Source organism: Cervus canadensis, chromosome 11 (genome assembly GCF_019320065.1).
Source record: "Cervus canadensis isolate Bull #8, Minnesota chromosome 11, ASM1932006v1, whole genome shotgun sequence".
Taxonomy (NCBI): Eukaryota; Metazoa; Chordata; class Mammalia; order Artiodactyla; family Cervidae; genus Cervus; species Cervus canadensis.
In genome coordinates, this window is record NC_057396.1 from 49296000 (window position 1) to 49320509 (window position 24510).

The 24510-nt window shown below is 45.2% G+C and overlaps 2 protein-coding genes across 12 annotated transcripts in view; one reads left to right on the top strand and one right to left on the bottom strand.

Annotated features, from left to right (window-relative positions):
• Window positions 1-12754, top strand: part of RNF169 (ring finger protein 169) — an 82793-nt gene extending 70039 nt beyond the window's left edge. The window contains exons 5-6 of the mRNA XM_043482735.1: window positions 7659-7758; window positions 8193-12754. Of these exons, the coding sequence (XP_043338670.1) occupies window positions 7659-7758; window positions 8193-9377 (1285 nt within the window). The 3' untranslated portion in view covers window positions 9378-12754. The remainder of the gene's footprint in view (window positions 1-7658; window positions 7759-8192) is intronic.
• Window positions 12755-16889: 4135 nt separating this feature from the next.
• XRRA1 (X-ray radiation resistance associated 1) overlaps window positions 16890-24510 on the bottom strand; it is a 67479-nt gene continuing 59858 nt past the window's right edge. For all 11 annotated transcript variants that reach the window (XM_043482726.1, XM_043482724.1, XM_043482727.1 and 8 more), the window contains 7 exons: window positions 23635-23728; window positions 22739-22854; window positions 19702-20043; window positions 18954-19149; window positions 18085-18200; window positions 17781-17886; window positions 16890-17390 (listed from right to left, as the gene is read on the bottom strand). In XM_043482726.1, coding sequence (XP_043338661.1) covers window positions 17137-17390; window positions 17781-17886; window positions 18085-18200; window positions 18954-19149; window positions 19702-20043; window positions 22739-22854; window positions 23635-23728 — 1224 coding nt within the window. In that variant the 3' untranslated portion in view covers window positions 16890-17136. The remainder of the gene's footprint in view (window positions 17391-17780; window positions 17887-18084; window positions 18201-18953; window positions 19150-19701; window positions 20044-22738; window positions 22855-23634; window positions 23729-24510) is intronic.

The following is a 24510-nucleotide window of genomic DNA, read 5'->3' on the forward strand; positions in this document are numbered from 1 at the left end:
AACGTGAAAGTGAAAGTGTTAGACACTCAGTTGTGTCCAACTCTTTGTGAGTCCGTGGACTGTAACCCACCAGGCTCTTCTGTCTATGGAATTCTCCAGGCAAGAATACTGGGGTGGACTGCCATTTCCTTCTCCAGGGGATCTTCCCAACCCAGGCACTAAACCCCAGTCTCCCACATTGCAGGCAGACTCTTTACCAATGGAGACACCAGGGAAGACCTATTAAGGAAAAGAAAGAGCTCAAATAATCTAACTTTATACCTCTAAGAACTAGAAAAAGAAGAGCAAATTAAGCCTAAGATTGCAGAAGGAAGGAAATAACAAACACCAGAGCAGAAATAAATGGAGACCAGGAAAACAACTGAAAAGACCAGTGAAACCAAGAGCTGATACTTTGAAAAGAAAAAATTGCTAAACTTTTAGTTAGGCTAACTAAGGGGAAAAAGACTCAAAAAAAAAAAAAAAAATCAGAAATGTGAGAGGAGACATCACACTCCATACCACAGAAGTACAAAGGAGCCCAACAAACTACTGTGAACAATTATATGCCAACAAATTAGATTACCTAGAAGAAATGGATGAATTCTTAAAAACATGCAACCTACCAAGATTGAATTATGAAGAAATTGAAAATCTGAATAGATAAATAATGAGTAATGAAATTGAATCAGTAGTAAAATACCTCCCAACAAAGAAAAACTCAGGACCAGATGGTTTCCCTGGTGAATTCTACCAAACATTTAAAGAAGAATTAATATGCTGACCGTTCTCTAACTTTTCCAAAAAACTGTAGGGGAGGGAACACTCCCTAATTCATTTTATGAACCCAGCATTACCCTGATACCAAAGCCAAATAAAGATACTATAAGAAAAGAAAACTAGAGGTCAATATCCCTGATTAATACAGATATAAATATTCCAAACAAACTATTAGCAAACTGAATTCAGCAACACATTGGAAGAATCACACACCATGATCAACTGGTTTTACCCTTGGGTCACAAGGGTGGTTCAACATAGGTAAATCAATAAATGTGATATACCACATTGATAGAATGAAAAATGAAAATTGTAAGGTCTTAATGCAGAAAAAGTGTTCAGCAAAATACAAACATCTTTTCATGATAAAAACTCTCAACAAATTGGGTATAGAAGGAACATACTAATACAGGCCGTATATGACAAGGCCACAGGTAACATACTCATGAGTGAAAGGTTTGAAGATTTTCCTCTATGATCAGGAGCAAAACAAGGGTGCCCACTCTCACCACTCCTCTTCAGTATAGTCCTGGAAGTCCCAACTGTAGCAGTCAAGGAAGAAAAACAAATAAAAGGCATCCAAATTGGAAAGGAAGAAGTAAAATTGTTTTTGTTTATGATGATATCATCTTATATCATCCTAAAGAAAAGAAAATCCTAAAGATTCCACCAAAAACTAATTAGAGCTAACCAATGAGTTCAGTAATAAGCCCATGCATACACAGTCAACTAATATGAGACAAGAGAGCCAAAAAAAACTCAGTGGAGAAAGGATGGTTTCTTCAATAAATGGTGCTGGGGAAAACTGGAAAATTGCAGGCAAAAAAGTGAAATTGGGCCCCTATTTTGTATCACTCATAAAAATTAACTTGAAATAGATTAAACTTTTAACCAATAAGACCTGAATGGGTAAAACCTGTAAAAGAAAGCTCCTTGACATTGTCTAGCAGTCATTTTTTGGAGATGACACTAAGCAACAAAAGCAAATGTCAGTGGGACTGCCTCAAACTAAAAAAACTTATGCACAGCAAAAGAAACAGTCAGCAAAATGAAAAGGCGACCTATGGAATGAGAGAAAATATTTGCAAATCATATATTTGATAAAGGATTAATATCCAAAATATCTAAGGTACTTCTATAATTCAAAAGCAAACATTCCAACTACCATATGATCCAGCAGTTCCACTTCTGGGTATATTCACAAAGAAATGAAATCAGAATCTTGAAGAGATATCTGCACTCCTACATTCATTGCATCATTATTCACAATAGCCAAGACATGGAAACAGTCTTCAAGTGTCCGTCCATGGATGAATGGATAAAGAAAATGTAAGATACATATATGTATATATAATATTACTCAGACATGAGAAATAAGAAAATTCTGCCATTTTCAACAGTGTGGATGGACCTTGAGGGCATTGTGCTAAGCAAAGTTAAGTCAGAGAGGAAGACAAATATTGTATGTCAATTACATATGGAATCTTTAAAAGTCAAACTCATAAAAACAGGGGGTTGGCAGAAGGCAGAGGAAATGGGGAAATGTTGGTCACAGGGTATAAACTTCCAATTCTAAGGTGAATAGGTTCTAGGCATCTAATGTACAGTGTGGTGATTATACTTAACAATACTGTATTTATGTGTTTGAAAGCTGCTAAGAGAGTGGGTCTTAAATGTTCTTCACCTCAGAATAAATGGTAATTACGTGAGGTGACGGAGGTGTTAACTAACCTTGCCATGGAATCCTTTCACAATGTGTGTGTATCAAATGCCAACAGTTTGTACACCTTAAACTTACACAATATATGTCAAACATAGCTCAGTAAAACTGTGAAAGAAAAGCATCCTGATTGCAGAGGAGGAAGTATTCTTCCTTTCACATCTCTGTTCACAGATGATATGGTATTACTCATAGAAAATCCTAAGGAATTCATGAAAAAACTATTAGAGCTAATAAACAAATTTAGGAAGGTTGCAGGATGCAAGAACACCACACAGAAATCAGCTGCATTTTTTATATTAGCAGTGAACACTGTGAAAATATAATTAGGAAAGCAATTTTATTTGCAGTAGCATAAAAAACAAAAAACAAAAACAGCATTGTTATGAGTAAATTTAACCAGGAAAAGGGAATGGCAAACCACTTCAGTATTCTTACCTTGAGAACCCCATGAACAGTATGAAAAGGCAAAAAGATATGACACTGAAAGATGAACTCCACAGGTCGGTAGGTGCCCAATATGCTACTGGAGAAGAGTGCAGAAGTAGCTTCAGAAAGAATGAAAACGCTGAGCTAAGGCAAAAACAACAGCCAATTGTGGATGTGACTGATGATGGAAGTAAAGTCCAATGCTGTAAAGAACAATATTGCATAGGAACCCGAAATGTTAGGTCCATGAAGCAAGGTAAATTGGAAGTGGTAAAACAGGAGATGGCAAGCGTGAACATCGGCATTATAGGAATCAGTGATCTAAAATGGACCAGAATGAAAAAAAAATAAATACAATGGACCAGAATGGGCAAATTTAATTTAGGTATCATTGAAAAAGCAAGAAAGTTCCAGAAATACATCTATTTCTGCTTTATTGACTATGCCAAAGCCTTCGACTGTGTGGATCACAATAAACTGTGGAAAATTCTGAAAGAGATGGGAATACCAGACCACCTGACCTGCCTCTTGAGAAACCTGTATGCAGGTCAGGAAGCAACAGTTAGAACTGAACGTGGAACAACAGACTGGTTCCAAATAGGAAAAGGAGTATGTCAAAGCTGTATATCATCACTCTGCTTATTTAACTTATATGCAGAGTACATCATGAGAAACGCTGGGCTGGAAGAAGCACAAGCTGGAATCAAGATTGCCAGGAGAAATATCAATAACCTCAGATATGCAGGTGACACCACCCTTATGGCAGAAAGTGAAGAGGAACTAAAAAGCCTCTTGATGAAAGTGAAAGAGGAGAGTGAAAAAGTTGGCTTAAAGCTTAACATTCCGAAAACTAAGATCATGACATCTGGTCCTATCACTTCATGGGAAATAGATGGGGAGACAGTGGAAACAGTGTCAGACTTCATTTTTTTGGGCTCCAAAATCACTGCGGATGGTGACTGCGGCCATGAAATTAAAAGACACTTACTCCTTGGAAGGAAAGTTATGACCAACCTAGATAGCATATTAAAAAGCAGAGACATTACTTTGCCAACAAAGGTCCGTCTGGTCAAGGCTATGGTTTTTCCATTGGTCATGTATGGATGTGAGAGTTGGACTGTGAAGAAAGCTGAGCACTGAAAAATTGATGCTTTTGAACTGTGGTGTTGGAGAAGACTCTTGAGAGTCCCTTGGACTGCAAGGAGATCCAACCAGTCCATCCTAAAGGAGATCAGTCCTGGGTGTTCATTGGAAGGACTGATGCTGAAGCTGAAACTCCAGTACTTTGGCCACCTCATGTGAAGAGTTGACTCATTGGAAAAGACCCTGATGCTGGGAGGGATTGGGGGCAGGAGGAGAAGGGGGCGACAGAGGATGAGATGGCTGAATGGCATCACCGACTCAATGGGTATGAATTTGAGTAAACTCCGGGAGTTGGTGATGGACAGGGAGGCCTGTGATTCATGGAGTCGCTGCAGGCCATGGGATCGCAGAGTCGGACACGACTGAGCAACTGAACTGAACTGAACCATTAAATTTACTACTGTGGGCAAGAATCCCTTAGAAGAAATGGAGTAGCCCTCACAGTCAACAGAAGAGTCCAGAATGCAGTACTTGGGTGCAATCTCAAAAAGGACAGAATGATCTCTGTTCGTTTTCAAGGCAAACCATTCAGTATCACAGTAATTCAAGTCTATGCCCCCACCACTAATGCCAAAGAAGCTGAAGTTGAACAGTTCTATGAAGACCTACAAGACCTTCTAGTTCAGTTCAGTTCAGTTCACTTGCTCAGTCGTGTCCGACTCTGCGATCCCATGGCCTGCAGCACACCGGGCCTCCCTGATGTCCTTTTCATCATAGGGGACTGGAATGCAAAAGTAGGAAGTCAAGTGATAACCTGGAATTAACAGGCAAATTTGGCCTCAAGAGATACCTGGAGTAACAGGCAAGTTTGGCCTTGGAGTACAAAATGAAGCAGGGCAAAGGCTTAAAAGAGTTTTGCAAAGAGAACACACTGGTCATAGCAAACACCCTCTTCCAACAACACGAGAGAAGACTCTACACATGGCATCACCAGATGATCAACACTGAAATCAGACTGATTATATTCTTTGCAGCCGAAGATGTCGAGAAGCTCTATATAATCAGCAAAAACAAAACTGCGAGCTGACTGTGGCTCAGATCATGAACTCCTTATTGCAAAATTCAGGCTTAAATTGAAGAAAGTAGGGAAAACTGCTAGACCATTCAGGGATGACCTAAATCAAATCCCTTACAGTTATACAGTGGGAGTGACAAATAGATTCAAGGAATTAGATCTGACAGACAGTGTGCCTGAAGAACTATGGATGGAAGTTCATGACATTGTACAGGAGGCAGTGATCAAGACCATTCCCAAGAAAAAGAAATGCAAAAAGGCAAAATGGTCGTCTGAGGAAGCCTTACAAATAGCTGAGAAAAGAAGCAAAAATCAAAGGGGAAAAGGAAAGATATATACATCTGAATGCAGAGTTCCAAAGAATAGCAAGGGGAGATAAGAAAGGCTTCCTAAGTGACCAATGCAAAGAAATAGAGGAAAACAATAAAATGGGAAAGACTACAGATCTCGTCAAGAAAATTAGAGATACCAAGGGAACATTTCATGCAAAGATAGGCACGATAAAGGATAGAAATGGTATGGACCTAACAGAAGCAGAAGATATTAAGAAGAGGTGGCAAGAATACAGAGAAGAACTATACAAAAAAGATCATGACCCAGCCAGCCATGATGGTATGATCACCCACCTAGAGCCAGACATCCTGGAATACGAAGTCAAGTGGGCCTTAGGAAGCATCACTATGAACAAAGCTAGTGGAGGTGATGGAATTCCAGTTGAGCTACTTCAAATCCTGAAAGATGATGCTGTGAAAGTGCTGCACTCAATATACCAGCAAATTTGGAAAACTCAGCAGTGGCCATAGGATGGGAAAAGGTCAATTTTCATTCCAATCCCAAAGAGAGGCAATGCCAAAGAATGCTCAGACTACTGCACAACTGCTGTCATCTCACATGCTAGCAAAGTCATACTCAAAATTCTCCAAGCCAGGCTTTAACAGTACATGAACCAAGAACTTCGAGATGTTCAAGCTGGATCTAGAAAAGGCAGAGGAACCAGAGATCAAATTGCCAACATCCGTTGGATCATTGAAAAAACAAGAGAGTTCCAGAAAAACATCTATTTTTGCTTTATTGACTATGCCAAAGCCTTTGACTGTGTGGATCATAACAAACCGTGGAAAATTCTTCAAGAGATGGGAATATCAGACCACCTGACCTGCCTCTTGAGAAATCTGTATGCAGGTCAAGAAGCAACCGTTAGAACTGGACATGGAACAACAGACTGGTCCCAAATTGGGAGAGAACATGTACCTCATTACCTCCTTTATAAGTTTTCTCTGAACTAATCTGCTATCATAAAATTTTAAATTTTTTGCTCACAAGAGTAGATATGACTACTCCATTCCAGAGCTAAATAAAATCACTCAAGGAAATAATTTCTGTTTGGGATCATCAACATGGCTAAGTGTCCACCTTGTCTTCTGGTAAATTCTTACTTATCCTTCAAAATATATATGCCACTGAAGGCTTTTCCAACCCTGTTCTCACTCCATCCCAGGTAATTAATTAATAACTCTCTTTTATGCCATTATTAGGCAAAATTATTAGGCATAATTTTTCATTGTACCATTTAACTGTGTTATATTGAATTATTTGCTCCACTGGACTGATTCCTTGAAGACCTAGACTGTACCTCATTCTTTTCTGTATTTCCAGTGCCCAGGTAGTGCTCACAGGGGACTGGCGTATAGTAAGTGTATGTTGAATGCTTGCTGAGTAGAGCTGTCACACAGTGAGATCAGGGTTACAGTACAGCTACTTTGGTTTTTGGTTTGCGTTGTAAAATCATAATGCACAAGGCAAATCTTGTGATGTTGAAATCTCTTAATCACCAGGATATAGGCCTTTGGAAGCTTAAATGTAGTAGATTAAGGGAGAGAGTATATTTAATTTTTATTCCCTACATGGGAATCTAGTGCATTGCTATGTGTTTTGTAAGTACTTAAATATTTGTTTCATGGATGATTTAGATTGCTTGAGAAGAGGTCTGGGCCTAAGCAAAGGAAAAAAAAATGTTTCTAAACATGATTTAATACTGTATCCATCCTATTTTTTAAATGATTATTTTTTAAAATTATTTTTTGGCTGCACTGGCTGTTGCAGTGCATGGGCTTTGTCTAGTTGCGCACACAGGGGCTTCTCTTGTGGAGCTTGGGCTCTTGTTGCAGTACATGGGCTTAGTTGCCCTGAGGCATGTGAGATCTTAGTTCCCTGACAGGGGATCAGACCTGCATCCCCTGCATTGGAAGGCAGATTCTTATCCACTGGACCACCAGGGAAGTCTGTGTATCCATTCTATTAAGGAAGGTGAGGTGCCCCTACATTTCTCTAAGCATGAGTAAAATAGCCTTTGGTTTTGTGTTATTTAGGCAGGATCTAAGTTTGGATCTAAATCTAAGTTTAAAGACTTAAACCAAATGTCCTCTCTGGAGAACTCTCTCTTTTGACAGGATTTGTTCTTAGAATTATTTTGTTAATTAATACATTTTCTGTTATAGCTGCATAGCTTTGAAAGCACAGAAGAGATTGTCATCTTTTTTTTCCTTAGCAATCATAGGCTACGGTTGACTATTTGTCTTTATTCTCTTTTAGGAACCTAAATTCCAAGATGGAAAGGAGTCAGAGCTGCAGTGACACTGGTCAGGACAGAGCAAAGAGCAGACTCAGAGCAGCCCCAACCAGCAAAGCCAAGGTAGACCTCAGACACAGGCTTCTCCTGGGGCTCTCTCGTCCCGTCCCATAACCTCCTGCACATGGCCACGAAAGAACGATTTCAGAGAAGAGGCACAATGGATCCTAGCCAAACTCATTATGTTGGAGAATTTTACAAAACAGATGTGAAGGAAGAGAGTTTGAATTAGTAGCAAGATAGGTAGAATGAGGGCTCCTAGAAAAACCTTCTTAAAAATTCTAGATGAGGTTTTTTCATAAAGATTTTCAATCTCATTATTTGTTTCATGTGTAGGAATTTCTCTAAATGGTGGGTGCACTCTAAATTAGGGATTTTCTACATTTCTTAGGCTTGTATCACCCTTTTCTTATCCTTCTCTTCTCTACCCCTCTACCATCAAGAAGGAATGATGAAGAAAAAAATTATGTATACATAATCTTTTTAATCTCTTTTAGGTCACAACCATGACCCCGACCTCCAACCCCATCATTGGTGTCCTTTTGTCCACCCAAAACAACCGATGCCTCTCGGCCCCTGACTTAACCATTGAAAAGCGTCTGCCCTTCAGCTCCCTGTCATCCTTGGCTTCCTTACATAAGCCAGAACGCTCTATCAGCCCTGAGAGTAACGACAGCATCTCAGAAGAACTAAACCATTTCAAGCCCATTGTCTGCTCACCGTGTACTCCTCCCAAGAGGCTCCCTGATGGCCGCGTGCTGAGTCCCCTCATCATCAAATCGACACCCCGCAACCTAAACAGAAGCCTGCAGAAGCAGACTTCTTATGAGGCTAGTCCACGGATCCTCAAAAAGTGGGAGCAGATCTTTCAGGAACGGCAGATCAAAAAGACCCTTTCAAAAGCCACCCTCACCTCCCTGGCTCCAGAAACAGGGGATGACCTACTGGTCTCCGAAGTTACCCAGTCTAGCAAGGAGAAGCCTCTTCTGGCTTTAAATACAAGACTGTCCAGTGGGCAAGTTCTCTCTGAGTGTATAGGACCTACCGCCCCTGACCTTGATCATTTCTCCTCTGCTAGCCAGACAAAAGCAGAACAGGGAGGTGACCGTAAAAAGAACGCTGAGATCCCTTTGGAAACCTGCTGCTCTTCAGAACTCCCAGTGGGGGCCAGTGGGACTTCTTTGGAGAGAGAGCAGCTGGAAAGGTCAGGGTCATCCCCAGATGCCAAGTTAGATAAAACCTGTATAACAGCAACTATGAAAATCTCGGCAGTTAACTCAGTGCTACCTAAAAACAGTGTTTTGGGTGGGGTCCTCAAAACAAAGAAACAGTTGAAGACAGTGAATCATTTTGATCTGCCTAATGGTGTTCTGGCAGACAGCCTAGGTGAGGAGCCACTTCCTTCTTTGCGTCGGGGCAGGAAAAGACGCTGTAAGACCAAGCACCTGGAACAGAATGGCTCCCTTAAGAAACTGCGACAAAGCAGTGGTGAGGTGGGTCTGGCCCCAACAGACCCAGTGCTGCGAGAGATGGAGCAGAAATTGCAGCAAGAGGAAGAGGACCGGCAGCTGGCTCTGCAGTTGCAGCGCATGTTTGACAATGAGAGGCGGACTGTGAGTCGGCGAAAAGGAAGCGTGGATCAGTATCTCCTGCGGTCCAGTAGCATGGCGGGGGCCAAGTAGCACCTGATGAACAGTGTTACCTGTTTTTCTCAGAGGTCTTTGAACTTGATGATTTACACCGAAGAAATGAGTGTTCTCACTTTGGGTTTCTTTTAATGGCAAAACACTGTCAAACATGATTCTGAGAGGTTTCGGGGCCTTTGTAGACTATATCCAAGGGAACTCCGTCTCTGCCTCCCTGTGACCCAGGCCAGAAGCACTCCTCACTCCCTAGGGTGGCCCACCCCTTAGGGCATCCGGGCCAAATCTGGCAGCACCTGCTTGGCATGAGATTCAGGAGCAGAGTGGCCAGGGTTAGATGGTAGAGGAGAAAGGGGATGCCTTCTTACATTGATAGACCTCCTGACTTCTTTCAGCAGGTGGTGTTTTAAATCAGCCTTGCAGATAAAAATTAGTTCCATCTCCCCCCACCCCCCCAAGAAGTGCAACAGTGTAGTTCTTTGCCAGATCCAGAAAGATTGTGTTCCCCCTTAGCTTTGCTTCAAGTAAATATACCTAATGAAATCAGTTTTTATGCTTCTACAAAAGTTAATTTACATTCCTTGTTTAAAAAAATAACATTTGATTAATACTATATAGTTGACAGACCACATTCATAGTCATTGTTTAATTTGGTCTTTTCAGGAGACCTCACATGTAAGTGGTATTAGCCCGTTTTTGATGATGAAACTGCATTGCAGACGTTCAAGTTCTCTCAGCTACTAAGGGCATACATAGCCCAGACTGATTGCCGGGTCTCCCGACAACAAATCCCATGGATTTTTTCCACACTTAAGAGGTTGCCATAATGGACAGCAATCCAAGGACACACCAGGGGAGCCTAGAGAAAGCTGGCTGGGCTTTGAATATTGATTGTGCAAAATCCACATGCAGATAATTGAGATTGACTGGAAGTGTAAACATATACTGTACAGTTATCCACATCCCTCCAGTTTACAGCCTTCTGTTTTCCTGGGGTTCCACTCTGTTAGCTAAACTATGATTGGACCTCATTATTACTCTCCTTTTGGACAAGAGTTATCTGCAGTGTTGTTCTAAAATCCAAAAAACTTGCGCAGAAGTCAAGCAAGAACAGTACTGCGACTCCCTACTGTGGAGACACGGTGTCTAGCTGGTGCAGCTGGTCAGTTCAGTCCCATGGACCTTTGGGGTTCCTCTCCTTAGCAGGTGACACCGTGTGTCTTTTGCATCTCTGGTGGAGCTTGGTGCTTCTGCCCATCTGGGCTCCTTGAGAGTAGGGATTAGGATAGGATTTTAGGGAATCTGGTGGGCTGGCATTCCCTGTGCATGTATGCGCTGTTACTATAAAGTCATGTGACTGGCATTTTAACAAACCTCTCAGATCTTCTGTATCCCGGTGTACCTTGTCCCCCTCCGGTGGCCTCAGCTGGATGCTGCACAGTTTTTCCAATGATGCCGTCATTGGTGAAAACATTTCTGGAACTGTCCTCAAAGTCTAGAGACATCTAGACATCTATATTCAAACTGGAAAGGACGTTAATGGTTGTCTATTCCAGCTTCTTTCTCTTACTAAGGCAGAAGCTAAGGTTCAGAACAATGACTCACTTATCCAGATCACAAAGGATTTACTGTATCACCTACTTTTGATTCTTCTCAGAAGATTTGCCTCCCTTCTTCTCTTTAATCTTTGGGTTATAGGAAAGAGAATTTTAATTTGAAACTAGTCAGAAGCTATTGGGAACCTTTGGAAGAGAAAGTAAGTTATCAAGAGGGTTTGGAGTCAGAAATGAGGCGCAGCTGTAAAGCACCAGAGCCGTTTTCTTGGGCAACTCATACACAATTCCCAGAGGAGTTCCAGAGATGTCTGAAGTACCTGGGTAATCACTGAGATGTGTGGGACCTCCTCATTGACTACTTTGGTGGGGAGTGTCACTCACCTGAATATATGTGTTCTGTGTGTCTGTGCGTGCACACATGCAGATGTTTAAAAAATATACACCAATCTCATTACTTCATATTCATACCACTTTAGTTTTAGGTCCTCCCAGCAACATAGGCCCTCCAAAAGCCGATGGAGGGCATATTGGTGCCCAGGATAGAAAAGCTGGCAGTAGTCTGTAGAGGATAGGGAGGGTGACTTACTAAATGCCCTCAGAGAAGACGTCAGTTACTGCCATTTCATGGAGTTCCTTTTCAGTCTTAGTAAATGTTATTGGAAGGCTAGTCTCATTGGTAGTAGCAAAGACACTTATTTTTCCACTTGTCACCTTTTTCTGTATCTCCAGTAATTTGAAAAACACTTTTCAGTTGGAGCTAATTTTAGTTTTTGGAAAAAAGATGAATATTTTTAATAGAAAAGATATATATTTTAAATATTTCCCCAAAGTAATACTTTCATTTTAAGAAATTGCTTAGTAGTAGCAACAACTTTTAGCGCCAGGTTTCAGAGTGAAAATTTGTTACGTGAATATTCCAAAAGCTGAATCCAGTTTAATGACCACCTACTGTGGAGCCTTGAATGGTACTGACAGTTGTTTCCAGACTTCCAGCTGAGCAGCAGTCCTTCAAATATAGGCAAAGTAGTTTAGGCTAAGGAAGGAGGAGGCTTAATCTTTCATCTTCCTGGCTTTGGAGGAGGGTAAAACCACTAAGATATTATCTGTATTTTAACATGCTTCCCATACTTAACTACTAAAACCTGAATACTTCTTTCTGAAAGAATTCCCCTCCCCTGTTGCTTAATTGTGAAGTTGGTCACAGATGGAGTTGCTGACATGAATTCTTTTTTTTTTTTTTTTGACATGAATTCTTTAGAGAAAAAGACATGGAAGGAAAACAGAATGATGGGGAGGGTTTGTGAGCTAGAATGAAAGATACGCTATCTCACAAAACAAACATTTCTCACAAATCATTGGAATCTGCTTCACCATAGAAATTTCCCATGTTCTGTTTACTCTGTTCTTTGTGTATATGGATTGTGTTTTTTCTTATTAAAGGGGAAGTTATGAGAGGTTGGAGGATGGAGGTCATTCTAATGGGAAATCCAAGAAATGTGGTTCCTGAGAAGGGGGCTCGAAGCCCTTTTAAACAAGATACTTTGGGAACATGTTCATGATCCATTGATTGTATCTGCTGGAGAGAAGTTACCTGGGCCTGTTGGGTTGATGTCAAGTTTGGGGATTATGTATCCAGCCCCTGGCCCCTTTCATATAATTGCCTTTTTTTAGAAGGTTGATTCTTTTTGGCTGAAGTTTCCCAAGAAAACCTTTTGTAAATGGCTTCATTTATTTTTTTAAATGGAATCTCTGAATTTTTGCCTGGAGGAAGCACTAGTGATGAATGCCTTCTGTGTTTTTTTTGTTGTTCATTTTCTCTTAAAAATGCCCTTAAGAGATTAAAGCTGCTTAATTAATTGCTATGTGATTACAAACTGACTAAGATGGAAAGCTGCCACTGGCTTGACTGGTGAAGCTGATGACCGAAGGCTGTGCTGCTCATCCTTTTTGTTCCATTTGACAGATATTTCCTGAGTTTTGAACTTTTGCCAACCCTGTGCGGGGTCATGGATATAAAGAAGGAAAGGACAGTCCGTGCTCTTGAACTCAGTGTCTCCTGGAATGTATTTGAATGTATGTGTGGCTGGAGAGTTTGTTAATGGTTTCATAAAGGGCCATAGTGATGATCTTGGATGGCCCATTCAAGGTATCGTCCAGCACCCTTGGACATTTTAGATACCCCCATCAGTTCTGTGAACTTGACTGCAATATTGCTTTCTGTTTCTGAAGTACTTTTACCAGAGGAGAATGATCTTTCTCCTCCCACGATTATAGGACAATTATAGTTCTCCAGGAGCTGCTTTTAGCATAAAGCCCCGAGAAATGAGGAAGGTTGTGGATCACTGACATGGTTAGAAGAGACTCAGATCTCAACTTAGCAACCTACCAACCTCTCCACAAACCAGACCTCTCACCAAAGTTGGCAGCAACTTGGAATTTTTTCCTTTTTCTTGCACGGCTTTCCATTAAGATGGAAGGCCAGCTGGTAAGGAGGGGAAGAAAAATGAAGGCTGGATCATAATCACAAAATGTTATATAGCTGGAATGGGCATGGGAATTACCCAAGTCACACTATCCCACCTGATGCCCTCCTTCTCTTTAAGAAACAAGGAACTTGGGGTTCAGTGCACTGGGTCATATTTTGTACTATAGTTATCTAGGGTGTGAATGAAGTCCTCTAAGCTGCACACACACACAATTTGCTAATGAAGGAGATATCCAAATGATTATTTTAACAGCTTTTTCTTCCTGCTTTTTTTCAGATAGAATTAAAATGTACCCAGATCCCTTGAATACACACCCAGGTAGGGAACCCGCCCCCCCCCCCCCCCCCCCCCCCCCCCCCGCCATAGTGAGAGTAATGTGAACATGAAATCTTGGGAAGTGATGTATTTTGATTGAACAGCCTGTCATTTTTAACTACCAGGGATTAGAACCCAGTCAGCCCTTCATTTTTCTTTGAAAATCAAAAACTCCATAGGTACTTAATTTTTATTGGCCAGCCTTTCCTCATCAACCCACAGATTGGTCATTTGGCTTGGCTTTTAGAAGTAAATATAGCTACTTATGTTGTCACTCAACGAGAATGACTTATTCTTGTGCCAATGAGGAAGCAGGTCTGCTTTTTGAGGGGTGGGATACTAGGAAAAGAGGCTGCTTGAAGACTGTCCTCCAAAGATGATCCAGAAATGCATCCTGACACAAGTCATCCACAGTAAGATACATATACAGAAGTCTTCAGTTTAGAAACTGGTTATATTGGATGAAGGAAACGTGCCAAGACTGAATGTGCACATTGTTCTATGTGTTATCAGTATTTTTTCCCTAAGAAAAATATTTACACACTTTGTGAGTAAATGCTTCCTTAATACCTAGTCTCAGTAGTTGTGGGAGGCAACCTCAAACTGGGGTGCCTCCCTTTCTACCTTTTCTGGGGTCTTAAGAACTAGTTGGACAAAGCCAAGGCAAGGCCAGGCTTCTTGTTCTTCCTTTCCTCTCATTTAATAAAGGGTAAAAATAATAAAGGGAGTATACTCCTCAAAGATCAAGCCGAGAGAGCTCAAGAGCAGCTTTTGGGCCCTGGCTCCAGATGGTGGCAGATTCTCCCTTGTTGGCCCTGCCCTCTCCCCACGCTTTGCCACCAGTGGGGGCAGGGGCTTTTGCTCAGTGGTTCAACCCTTAATCTCCAGCAGAACCTTAAAAGTTCCAGTGAGAATGGATAATTATGTAAGGGAAATATGATTGTCTCAAGTGCCAACTAATGGATTTTCTTGTCTGTGTGTGACTGATGTACTATTTATTTACTCTTAATTCTTCATACAGTTATCCTTAAGGCCTTATCCCCGTCTACCCAGAAAGAAAATGGTTTGGATTTTGGTTTTATTCAACCTGCTGTCTGCAGTAGAGCACAGAAGGGGCCTTGATCCTTGGCAGTGCCCCTGCTAGGTGCCTCCTCTCCAACTCTTCAAAAAGAGCATTCTGACAAAGAGGACTCAGAGCATGCCTATCAGGAATGCTTCTGCCCACACAAGACCAAATGGGATGATGCGTTATTTGAACAGTACTAAAGTGCATTCCTCAATGTAGGTTTGCTAGGCTGAGGAGAGGCCCAAGTTGAGAATACAGTAAAGCAAACTCATGAATGTTCTGTTTCTGGTCAAAGTCTTATCTCTGGAGAGCAATCTCAAGCAAATCTGAGACAAGTGTAGACTGTATATGAGTTCTGATGCCATTTTTGCTCTAGAAGATGCCCCATATTGGAATGTCTTGCTTCAGTATTCAAAATTATAGGAAAACCAGTTTATTCAGATGGTATCCATGTGGAATAACAGAAAGGTAAGAGCATCTGATCTAGATAAGTATAACCGCTCAGGATAGTCTCATACAGGTAAAGGACTGGCCTGACTGGGCAGAGAGGGCAGATATGCTCTGGGCCAAAAAGCAGAGTTAGGATTACTGAGGGACTTGGGCAGATGCTTAGCCTGATGACTTGAGCCATCCAATAGTTTTCCCAACAAAGGAAGGAACAGCGTTTGGAGGGAATGAGCTTCCTGTCACTAGACGTGCAAGCACAAACAGTGGTCTGCTGGGGAGACGGCAAGAGACTTCCTGCCTTGAAGCTGGGACAGCATGTTCTCAGGAGCCTTTCAGGCCTGTGAGCTTATGGTTTGATAGGTGTTTCTGGCTGAAGGGAGCATCCCAGATCTCCTGAATTCGAACCTAGTGAGGTTTACAGCGTGAATGTTGGGGTGGATTCTCTTTCCTAACGTTAGCAGAAGGGTGGTTTTGGGCCTGGGCGATCCAATGTGGCAATTCAGCAACAGGCCCCAGCACAGGAGTGCCATGGAGGGTAGCACTGTAGGTATTACCTGAATTGGTCCAGGTGCCTGTGTGAGTGAGATGTAACTCATTTCATAACTTGGTATGTCTATGAGAATGTGTGTGATCGTGCATGAGACTGTCTGAACTGGAATGTGTATGTCTGGTATGACACAGCTTGGTGTAAATATGTATCTGGCCCCCTGTCTGTGGCTGTGGTTGAGTATGATAACATGCGAACACTTGTGTCCTAATAGTCTCACACTCAAGATACAGCAGATACTGCACCACAGACCTGTGGCAACCAGACTACTTCTGTAATTGCCTTAATTACACCTTAGGTTGTGAGACTTTGTGCTTTGCAGTGGATCCTTCATTTCTATGCCACTGCTTCCTGGACCCTGGGAACTACAGGCCTGCCCCAGGTCTGGCTTGTAGGCACCTACAGGAGAGCAGTCCAAGGAGCAATCATTGGCTAGGTGACTAGGTCAGGCCCAGTGTCCATCCCCAAGTGCATTCTCCAGAATTCAGCCCCAGTGACCCTCCTGACCCTCCTCTGCAGTAGGTGCGGAGTACTGTGCATGCACAGTAATGGAGCAGCCCTTTCAGCTGCCTTGACCAGAACTAGCTTGCTTACCCTGCGTCCAGGCTGACCCTGCACAATCCACAGTCCAGTTTTAGAGTCACATCCCACTGTATTTGCACATGGGACTTTGGTTTGCATCCTGGATTAGAAGACCTTGGGAAACTCCATGTAAGCCCTTCCTTCAACTTGTCCCAACTTTGTGGTGATGTCCATGTAACAAGGAAATCCCCAGTCCTCTCTTCTCCCTTCCATTTGCCATCACAGTGGAAAAGGTGACCTGGCAGAGAGAACCTCAAGGATTTCAAGGTCCTGGCTCAGTTTTGCACCTGAGCCCTGCTCCCAACACAGACACACATTATTGGACCTGTCCCCCCTCGCGCACACACCTGGCTGTGGGCAAGTTAACCTCTCTGACCCTTAGCTTCTGTGCTGCTTCTCGCTTTCAGCAACCGTTTTGTGTCTCAGTGTTTACCCCAGCTCTGAGGGATTACGGTGTTACCACCTGTGTGACTCAGGCAGGTTTCCCATGGGACTCTTAAGGATGTGTATCAGCTGGGGTTTCTTTCCCACAATGAAATGACCTGGCCCAGGTTCCAAAAAGGAATGAGGGCTACCTTGCCCTATGCACTCACTCTTTATTGCTGTTGGACAAGGTGCTGGTTCCTGCCTGGCCCAGGAAGGGGAGGTCCTGACCAGCTCACCACGCTCTGTGGCCAGCAAGCAAGGCTGAGGAGAGCTTGGAGACCCGAACTCGTCCCAAGGAGCGGTCAAGGGTGTGGCACCCTTGTGAAGGGCGCAGGGCACAGGCTAGTTGGTACCCATGGCACCGTGCACAGTCCTAGCCTTTCAAGTCACTGGCTGTGGGCTCCTGGTAGAATTCATCCATGAATTCGAGGAAGTGGCCCAACTTAGGCTGGCTCCCGCTCAGTGCTGGGCGGGCCTGGGGCGGCGCTGTGGTCCCAAACACTGACCGCAGCGAGCAGCGCACCAGCCGCCGGTAGCGCGCACGGAACTCCTTCAGCAGCTTTTTGGCCTCCAGGAACTGCTTCTGGTTCACCAGCCGCCTCTCTGTCCGCTGGCGCAGGACGGCTCCTGTAGGGAGAAAAGCCAGGAGGGACGCCCAGGTCACCTGGGGTCCCACCTATCCCAGAGCAGCAGGGACTGGGTCCAGAGCTCCCCCATAAAGTGGGATGGAGTGGGAAGAGGATGCTGAGGGCCTGAAAATGGTCTCTCCAGCTTGGGCACTAGAAGGCCAGAGGGATCGCCTTCTGAATCTGTCTCAAGCCATTGGTAACATGCTGTGACTTCAGGCAGCTCTCTGCCGCACTCAGGCTCAGTTCCTCCATCTGCACGCAGGAAGGCCAGGCAGATGCTCTAAAGGGCTCTTCCTGCTCCGACACAAGCCCTCTGCCTTATCCCAGCAGCGGAGTAAACGGCTAGACCTCAGAGCCTGGCTGCTGAGGACGGGGGTCGGAGCCATACCTAGTGGCGCCTCTGTGATGTTCTGGGTGTCCCGCATGCGAATGAGGATGTCATCCAGCAGCTGGGCTCGAGTCTTCCGTGGGGGCGGAATAGGGATCCTCTGGGTCTGACAGGAGGTGAGACAGCAGAGTGTTAGCACAGGCTCAGACTTTCGTGGCCTCACCTCCTCTACAGTCACTATGACAGGCAGGGGCGAACTGGGGGCACCAGGGAAGAGCATTGCTCCTGAAGGTCCCAAGTGAGAGCCATTTCTGTCCCTTAGGGTCCCCAGGGGCGGTTCACATGCAGTGAGGTGGAGGCGTACCCGCTTCTCCTTGGGAACATAGTGTTTCTGCAGAGTATCCAGCCTGGGCTTGCTGGAGCGGTACACGAGCGGGTGTTTCAACATGTGCTGCAAGGCCTGTGCATTCTTCTGGATTCCTAGGTCAAAAGGACGAGGTCGAGTCAAGGCACATCCCCCTCCTCCTGGATGCCTCCTCTGACTTCTTCATTCCCCATTTCAAAGCAGCCCTGGGTAAAAGGATGGAGGGCGCCAAGAAGACACTGTTCCCATATCCTGGCCTGATCTGTGGTGGTGCCAGAGGTGCCATCACTCAGTGAATACTTGTATCACTGAACAGGTCCTAATGGAAAAACAGGTCCTAATGGAAAAACAGCACAAGAGTGGGGAAAGGAAACCCATTGACCTCGGAGGGTTACACTGCAGAGACTGACAGCCATGAGAGCACAGCTGAGCACCAGTACAAAACACATCAGTCCAAAATAAGGGGTGGGAGAAGAGGCTGCCTCCCCTGTCTCAAACCAAACAGGGAGGATTCTGGATGTTCATTTTAGGGATTAACTGGGCTGGGGAGGACCCGGGGAATCTGACTAGTCTGAGTGTTTGTTTATTAAACCCTTCCTGGAGAGACTTCCAACCAAAGCAGTTAGGTTCAGAATGGCTGGAATCTCTGAACAGCTGTGATTCCCTCAAAGCCAATGAAGGTCCAGGCCAGGGGTCCTGACAAGTAGGGCTCTAAACCAGGACACCCCCAGGGGCCCTTTGACAGACATTCAGATGGAAATTGGCACCCTGACCTGGAAAAGAGTGTTCGGTACCAGCCTTGGCTTTGCCCTGACTTGCTCCGGCTCATGGAGAGGGCTCCCTGCCCTAGAGACATTCTCCTCACATACCTTTTGGCTCAATGAAGGTGGGGTCAGGCTTGGCTGTCAGCAGCTCCTCATAGCCATGGTACTTCCTGGGGCAAGAGGCAGATGGGGGCTTCTGAGTACTCTTGGCCTCTCTGGGTGCTGTGGATGGTGGTCTTTGGTCTTTCTCCTTTGTCTCTGAATCATCCCTCCGGAAGATGGAGGAAGATAACCCACTGACCTGTGCCCAAGAAGGAAAAGAAAATGCATTCCATTAACACCTCTGAGCTCTGTGTGGGTCCCCATGCTGGATCCTGTTAAGGGCAAGACCCAAGCCTGGGCTGAGAGGAGGCAGACATGAAGACAATGACCATACACTGAGATGAATGCTGTAACAGAGGGGAGGCACAGGCTGGGTGAGCCCACAGAAAGCTCTAGAACAGCCTAGGAGCCCAGGAAGCTTCCTGGAGGGATTGCTACCTTAACCCGAGCTAAGTCTTGAAGAACCAGGAGAGCCATTCCCAGGCTGGGGTTGGGGAATGGTCTGCAAGTGATGAGAAAGGAGGACCATGATTTGTTCCCATGGGTGTCCCTACCAGTAACCTTGGATCAGTTTGGGGCTCCAAACTCCCAGAAGGGGCTTACAAGCCCTGCCAAGGGTGCTGCTTTCTGGTTTCCAGATCTGCCTTGTGCTTAGTTCTAGTTGCCTTATAGCAGTTCATCCATCTAAGGGTTGGACAGGAACCCCTGGGAGGTGGGAACAAGTGGGCGGGAGCAGGTGGGGTCCAGGCACCTGGGTCAAGAAGATGGATTCTGTGCTCTTGGTGTCCTCATCTGACAGGTGGTCTGGGCTGAGGCGGCCAGCAGCATCGCTCCGGTGGGATGTCTCCTCACTATGCACAGTGGAGTTGGAGCAAATGGGAGGCAGTGGCACGAAGGTCCGGTGGGGCATGGGAAGGCCCCCCAGGCCCTCGATGGGCATCTCTCGCTCCACAGAAATGGTTTTGGTGGCAGGCGGCTCCTTAGTCAGCTCTGCCTCTGACTCCAGCATCTCCTTTGAGGGAGACTTGATCATCAAGGATGGGTGAGGGAGAATCATAGGCTGCTTTGGCACCTTGGGAACTTGATTTTTCACCTGTCATGGGAGAAGGGCTGAATTGGTCTGCTTCCTAGTCAGAACCTCTCCTTCTGGACATAAGCGGCCTAAGGCCAACCAGTATAATGGTCAAAGCACTGGGGTAGGTCTCATGGGGAGGGAAGGGACAAAAATCACACTTAGTGGGCATCTACAATGTGCCCCGTACATGACATGTTACGTTTTATTTACACCTCAAACTACCCAGTGAATAAATGTTCTCATTTTATAAACAAGGAAACGGGGGCTCAGAGAGGTAAGATGACTTGTCCAAGGTCATAGAGTTATTCAGTGGCAGAGGCTCTGGGCCTCATTCTGGATCCTTGACTCTATCACTCTGCCCGTCAGTAGCCTCATTCCTCTGATCAAGGTGTCTTGCAGTGCCCATGACTTTCCTCAGGGATTCCTAGGAGGGCCTGGGGGAGATGGTCCCACATTTTCTGGAAGGTGGCAGCACCAGGCCCCTATCAGGGGGCCAGTCCCTGCACCTTATATAAAGACCTATAAGGCAAATCTCTCTCAGGGTTTAGACCCAAGGAAATAACTTCTTTCCCACTGAACTGCTCAGCTTTCTTAATTAGCAAAAGCCTGTCATCTCCCCTCCACGCCTCTGCTCATCTGCCAGGAGAGAGCCATGTGCCCAGCTTCCCTCAGCTGGGCTTAGTTCTGCTTCCCCTCCCTAGTTACCTGGTGGATTGCTTACTCTTTGTCAGAAGTCTTTAGTCTACTTACATCTGTACTTTGACAGGCCATGCAGTGCAGTGGAAAGATCTCAAGCACAGTCTACCTTTTGAGCTCACACAAGGGGAAAACAGTCCCTGCCTGCCTATCTCGCAGAGTTTTCCCATGTGAGATCTCAATGGTGTGCTCAAATGTGCCTGGTGAACTAGGGAATGGGAAGGATGACTATTTTATAAAATAAGGTTCTTTTTAAGAAAGTATATCCTTTTTGAAATACATAAAATCTCAGTGTTTAGATTTGAAGCCTGAGGGACCCAGTCTTTTTTCAGAACCCATGCCTCACAGTGGCCAAAACAAGTGCCATTATTTGCCAGCTGGTGGGGAAGGGGCCACACTGATTCCTCCCTCTCACAGGTTTGTGCTGGGGATGCTCTTCCTCTATCTCACCACCACTCTCCTGAGCAAAGACTGGATAATCTGACTGGCTAGAGGATGAGAGTCACTGGGTCCTGTATGCTGGACTGCTGAGCATCCAGGGCAGGCCATGTTATCTTCCATCTGTGTTCTCACTCAGAAGCCTCACACTGGTTTCTGGTTCCACGTTAGGTGGGTCCAGGCCTGCTCTGGCAGGTTCTCCATTTTCTCCCTGTCCTGTCCAAGTCTCGTAGCAAGGAGTGCCAGCAACCTTGGTCTATGTAACTGAGTAAAAGGCTGTACATCCAACCCCGCTCTGGGAGCACACTGGGGACATGCAGGCATCTCCAGCCTGCCTGCAGCCCACACCACACTCTCCGCATAGCCCGTGCTGGACATTAGACAGCACTTATAGAGCATTGATTCGTTTCTCATTTTGCCACTGGTATGTGTGTATATCCTCCATTAGTTGGAACGATGGTGGTGCCCCTGGACCCCTACACTCCCTTTTAAGTTATTTCACCTCTCTGAGCCTGCTTCCTTGTCTGTGGTGAGGATTACGGGGGAGCGCACGTGCAAGTTCTCAGCATGGGTGCTCTGTACACGGGAGAGAGGATTATGTACTGAGCATCTGGCTCACCCCGATTCCACCCCTCCCCAGCTGCCTGACGGGAAGGGAGGGAGTAGGACTCTTAGAGGAGGCAGCAGATGGGGGCAAAGATGATGGAAACCCTCTGGATTTCTATTGCTGGTTTTAAATGCTGCTCTGGTCCCCTGAGGGCTCAAGACAAGAGCTTGGCTGTACACAGGCAGACTCTAGAGGGAGGGGCCTAGGGAATATCTTTATTTAACTTCTGGGGTCAGCAATGCCCAGACCAGCTTTTGCCTGTAGGAAGACAAAGTTCAGGAGGGAGAAGCATTTCACAGAAATTTCTGAAATCCTTCAGATGAAAGGGATCTTACTTTATGGCATTCTAGAAGTTAAGTCTGGACCACTAGCTGAGGGGAGGTACTGAGGGGGCGGACCGCTCTCCAACCATGAAATGCCTCCCAAGAGTCAGGCAGGAGATAGGTATTCTAGGGCTGGCACAGCCATTCATGATACCAGGGGTTACCGTCACTTGCACTGGTAGGAGGTTTGGGGAGTTAATAATGTATCAATTTCATTCAGTCCTCTCAGCAACTCAGAGGTTTTAGAGTTGAGAAGCTGATACTCAGAGAGTGGAAATCTTGCCCAAGTTTAGGCAGCTATGAAAAATGATGGCACCAGACTGACATGTGGGTCTTCTGACTGATTTCCCCCCACTTCTCCACAGTGTCTTTTTTGGACCTCAGTTCCTCTGGAAAATTAGGGGATCAGACTCAATGCCCTCCCATACTCCTCCCTACTCTGGTTTTTGGGTCTCTGACTGTCTTACCTCTCCTGGGTATATCTGTATGTTATATAGTGAGGGAAGGAGAAGACAAAACTGCTACTACAAACCTAACAGAAGAATCCCAGGCATTGTGGGTGGGAGTGGTTCTTCTGCCAGGCTGATCTGTAGCATTAAAATAGACTCCACTCCCTCTGGGCTTGGGGGTCCTGCCTTTGAAGCCTTACCTTCCGAGAGTCCTTCCGAGGCATCAAAATATGATGCTTAGCCTTTACTATCTTCCTTCGAATTAAGTGGATTCCCAGCCGCTCCTGGAGAAAGCTTTTTAGTAGTGGTGGGACCCCTGGAGCCATGATGGGAAAATAAGATTATTTTGTTAGCTAACAATTACTGGGGGCTTCTATGTGCCAGGCACTGTTCATATACATGTATAACCTTACTTAATTCTCACACCAGCCCTAGGAGGTAGAAACCTATATTATGCCTATTTGACCGATGAGGAAACAGAAACAGACAGGTTAAGGAACTTGCCCGAGGCAATGAAAACAGTGTAGAGCAGAGATTAGAATACTCTAGTGTCACTCCAGAGACCCAGGATTCTAAGATGCCTCCAGCTGCTGCATCTTGGACAGTGGGTTCCACTACTGACGTGGCAGCTACTGCATTCAGCGTGCTCTGGGAGGGGGAGGGCTCTGCAGTTCGGCTTCACGCTCCTTCCCAGCTGGGAAGTGGGGAGTGAGGTTGCAGCAGACTTATCCCACAGAGCAGAGTGTCATTATGGAGCTCACACAGGATCTAGATAATTCTGTATTCCATTTCCAGTGCTGCCTTTTTTTTTTTTTTGGCTGTGTGACTTTGGGCAGACTGTGACTCTCTCTGATCCTCAGTTTCATCCTCTGTGCATAAGGACAATAAAGCCTGCTTCACAGGGTTGCTGTTGGGATGAGTCAGTGCAGAGCATGTGCTCAGCAGTGTCCACTGTTTCCTACAGCCCCCAGTGCACTATGAAGTTTGTCTGCCCATGACACAGAGCAGAGCAGGGCTTGGCACTGAGGTAGGGATGAGGTTCTCCACATTGCTTCTTGGGGACTGGGTTCAGGGGGCAGGTTTGTGGGTACCATACCTCGAGTATGGGTCACCAGAGGGTTGTTGTGAAAGATGAGCTCACAGAGAGATGGGAAGAGAGCTACTGGCAGGATGGCATCTTCCTTTGCAATCTATAAGGAAAGCAGGAGAGCATCAGATCAACACCACCCCACACCTCTGCCCAACTGCTTCCAGGCCCTACAATGCAGGGCTGCATGCCTTCAAGGTCTGGGGCGGGAGTGGGGCTGAGGGAGTGAGGCTGCTGGGGACAGGACTTACTGCCTGGACTGTCTTATCTCTGCAATTTCACCTGTCTGCACCCAGAATACCTGTGCCCCTCTTGGCCCGAATCTCACCATCACTGTTTCACATTGAAATCTAAGAATTTTTCCCCTTCTCCATATTGGATATGTAGCTTATACCAAGTATTGAGGATGTTGGTGACAAAAATAAGAACAAATATATGTAGTACTTGTCTCACAAGAAGCCTGAAAATTTGGCAAGGCACTGACTTTGACTTCAGCATACAGTTTGTCTGATACTTCACCTTTCTCAGTGTGACCTCTACCCACATGCCAGTCTGTCAACATAAGTGATAGTCTCTTTCACTGTAGCCTGTCTGGGCACTGATCAAGGGAGGGCTGGGGAACAGGAGGTCGGGGGGACACATGCATCAAAACGATTAGCACAGCCAGTGAGGTAAGGGAGACCCATGGCTGTCCAGGGCCCAGAGGCCACTCGGCCCCATGAGGCCAGCCTCTAAAGGGCAAAAACCACTCCTTGTTGAGAAGAATGGTGAGAACATCTGGGGACAACCTTGGGCTGGGTGTCTGTCAGCAGTGAAATGGAATCAGAGTGGTCAGGAGCAGGGCAGTGGCCTTTCAGATGCCTCAACACACTGCTCAGTCAGATG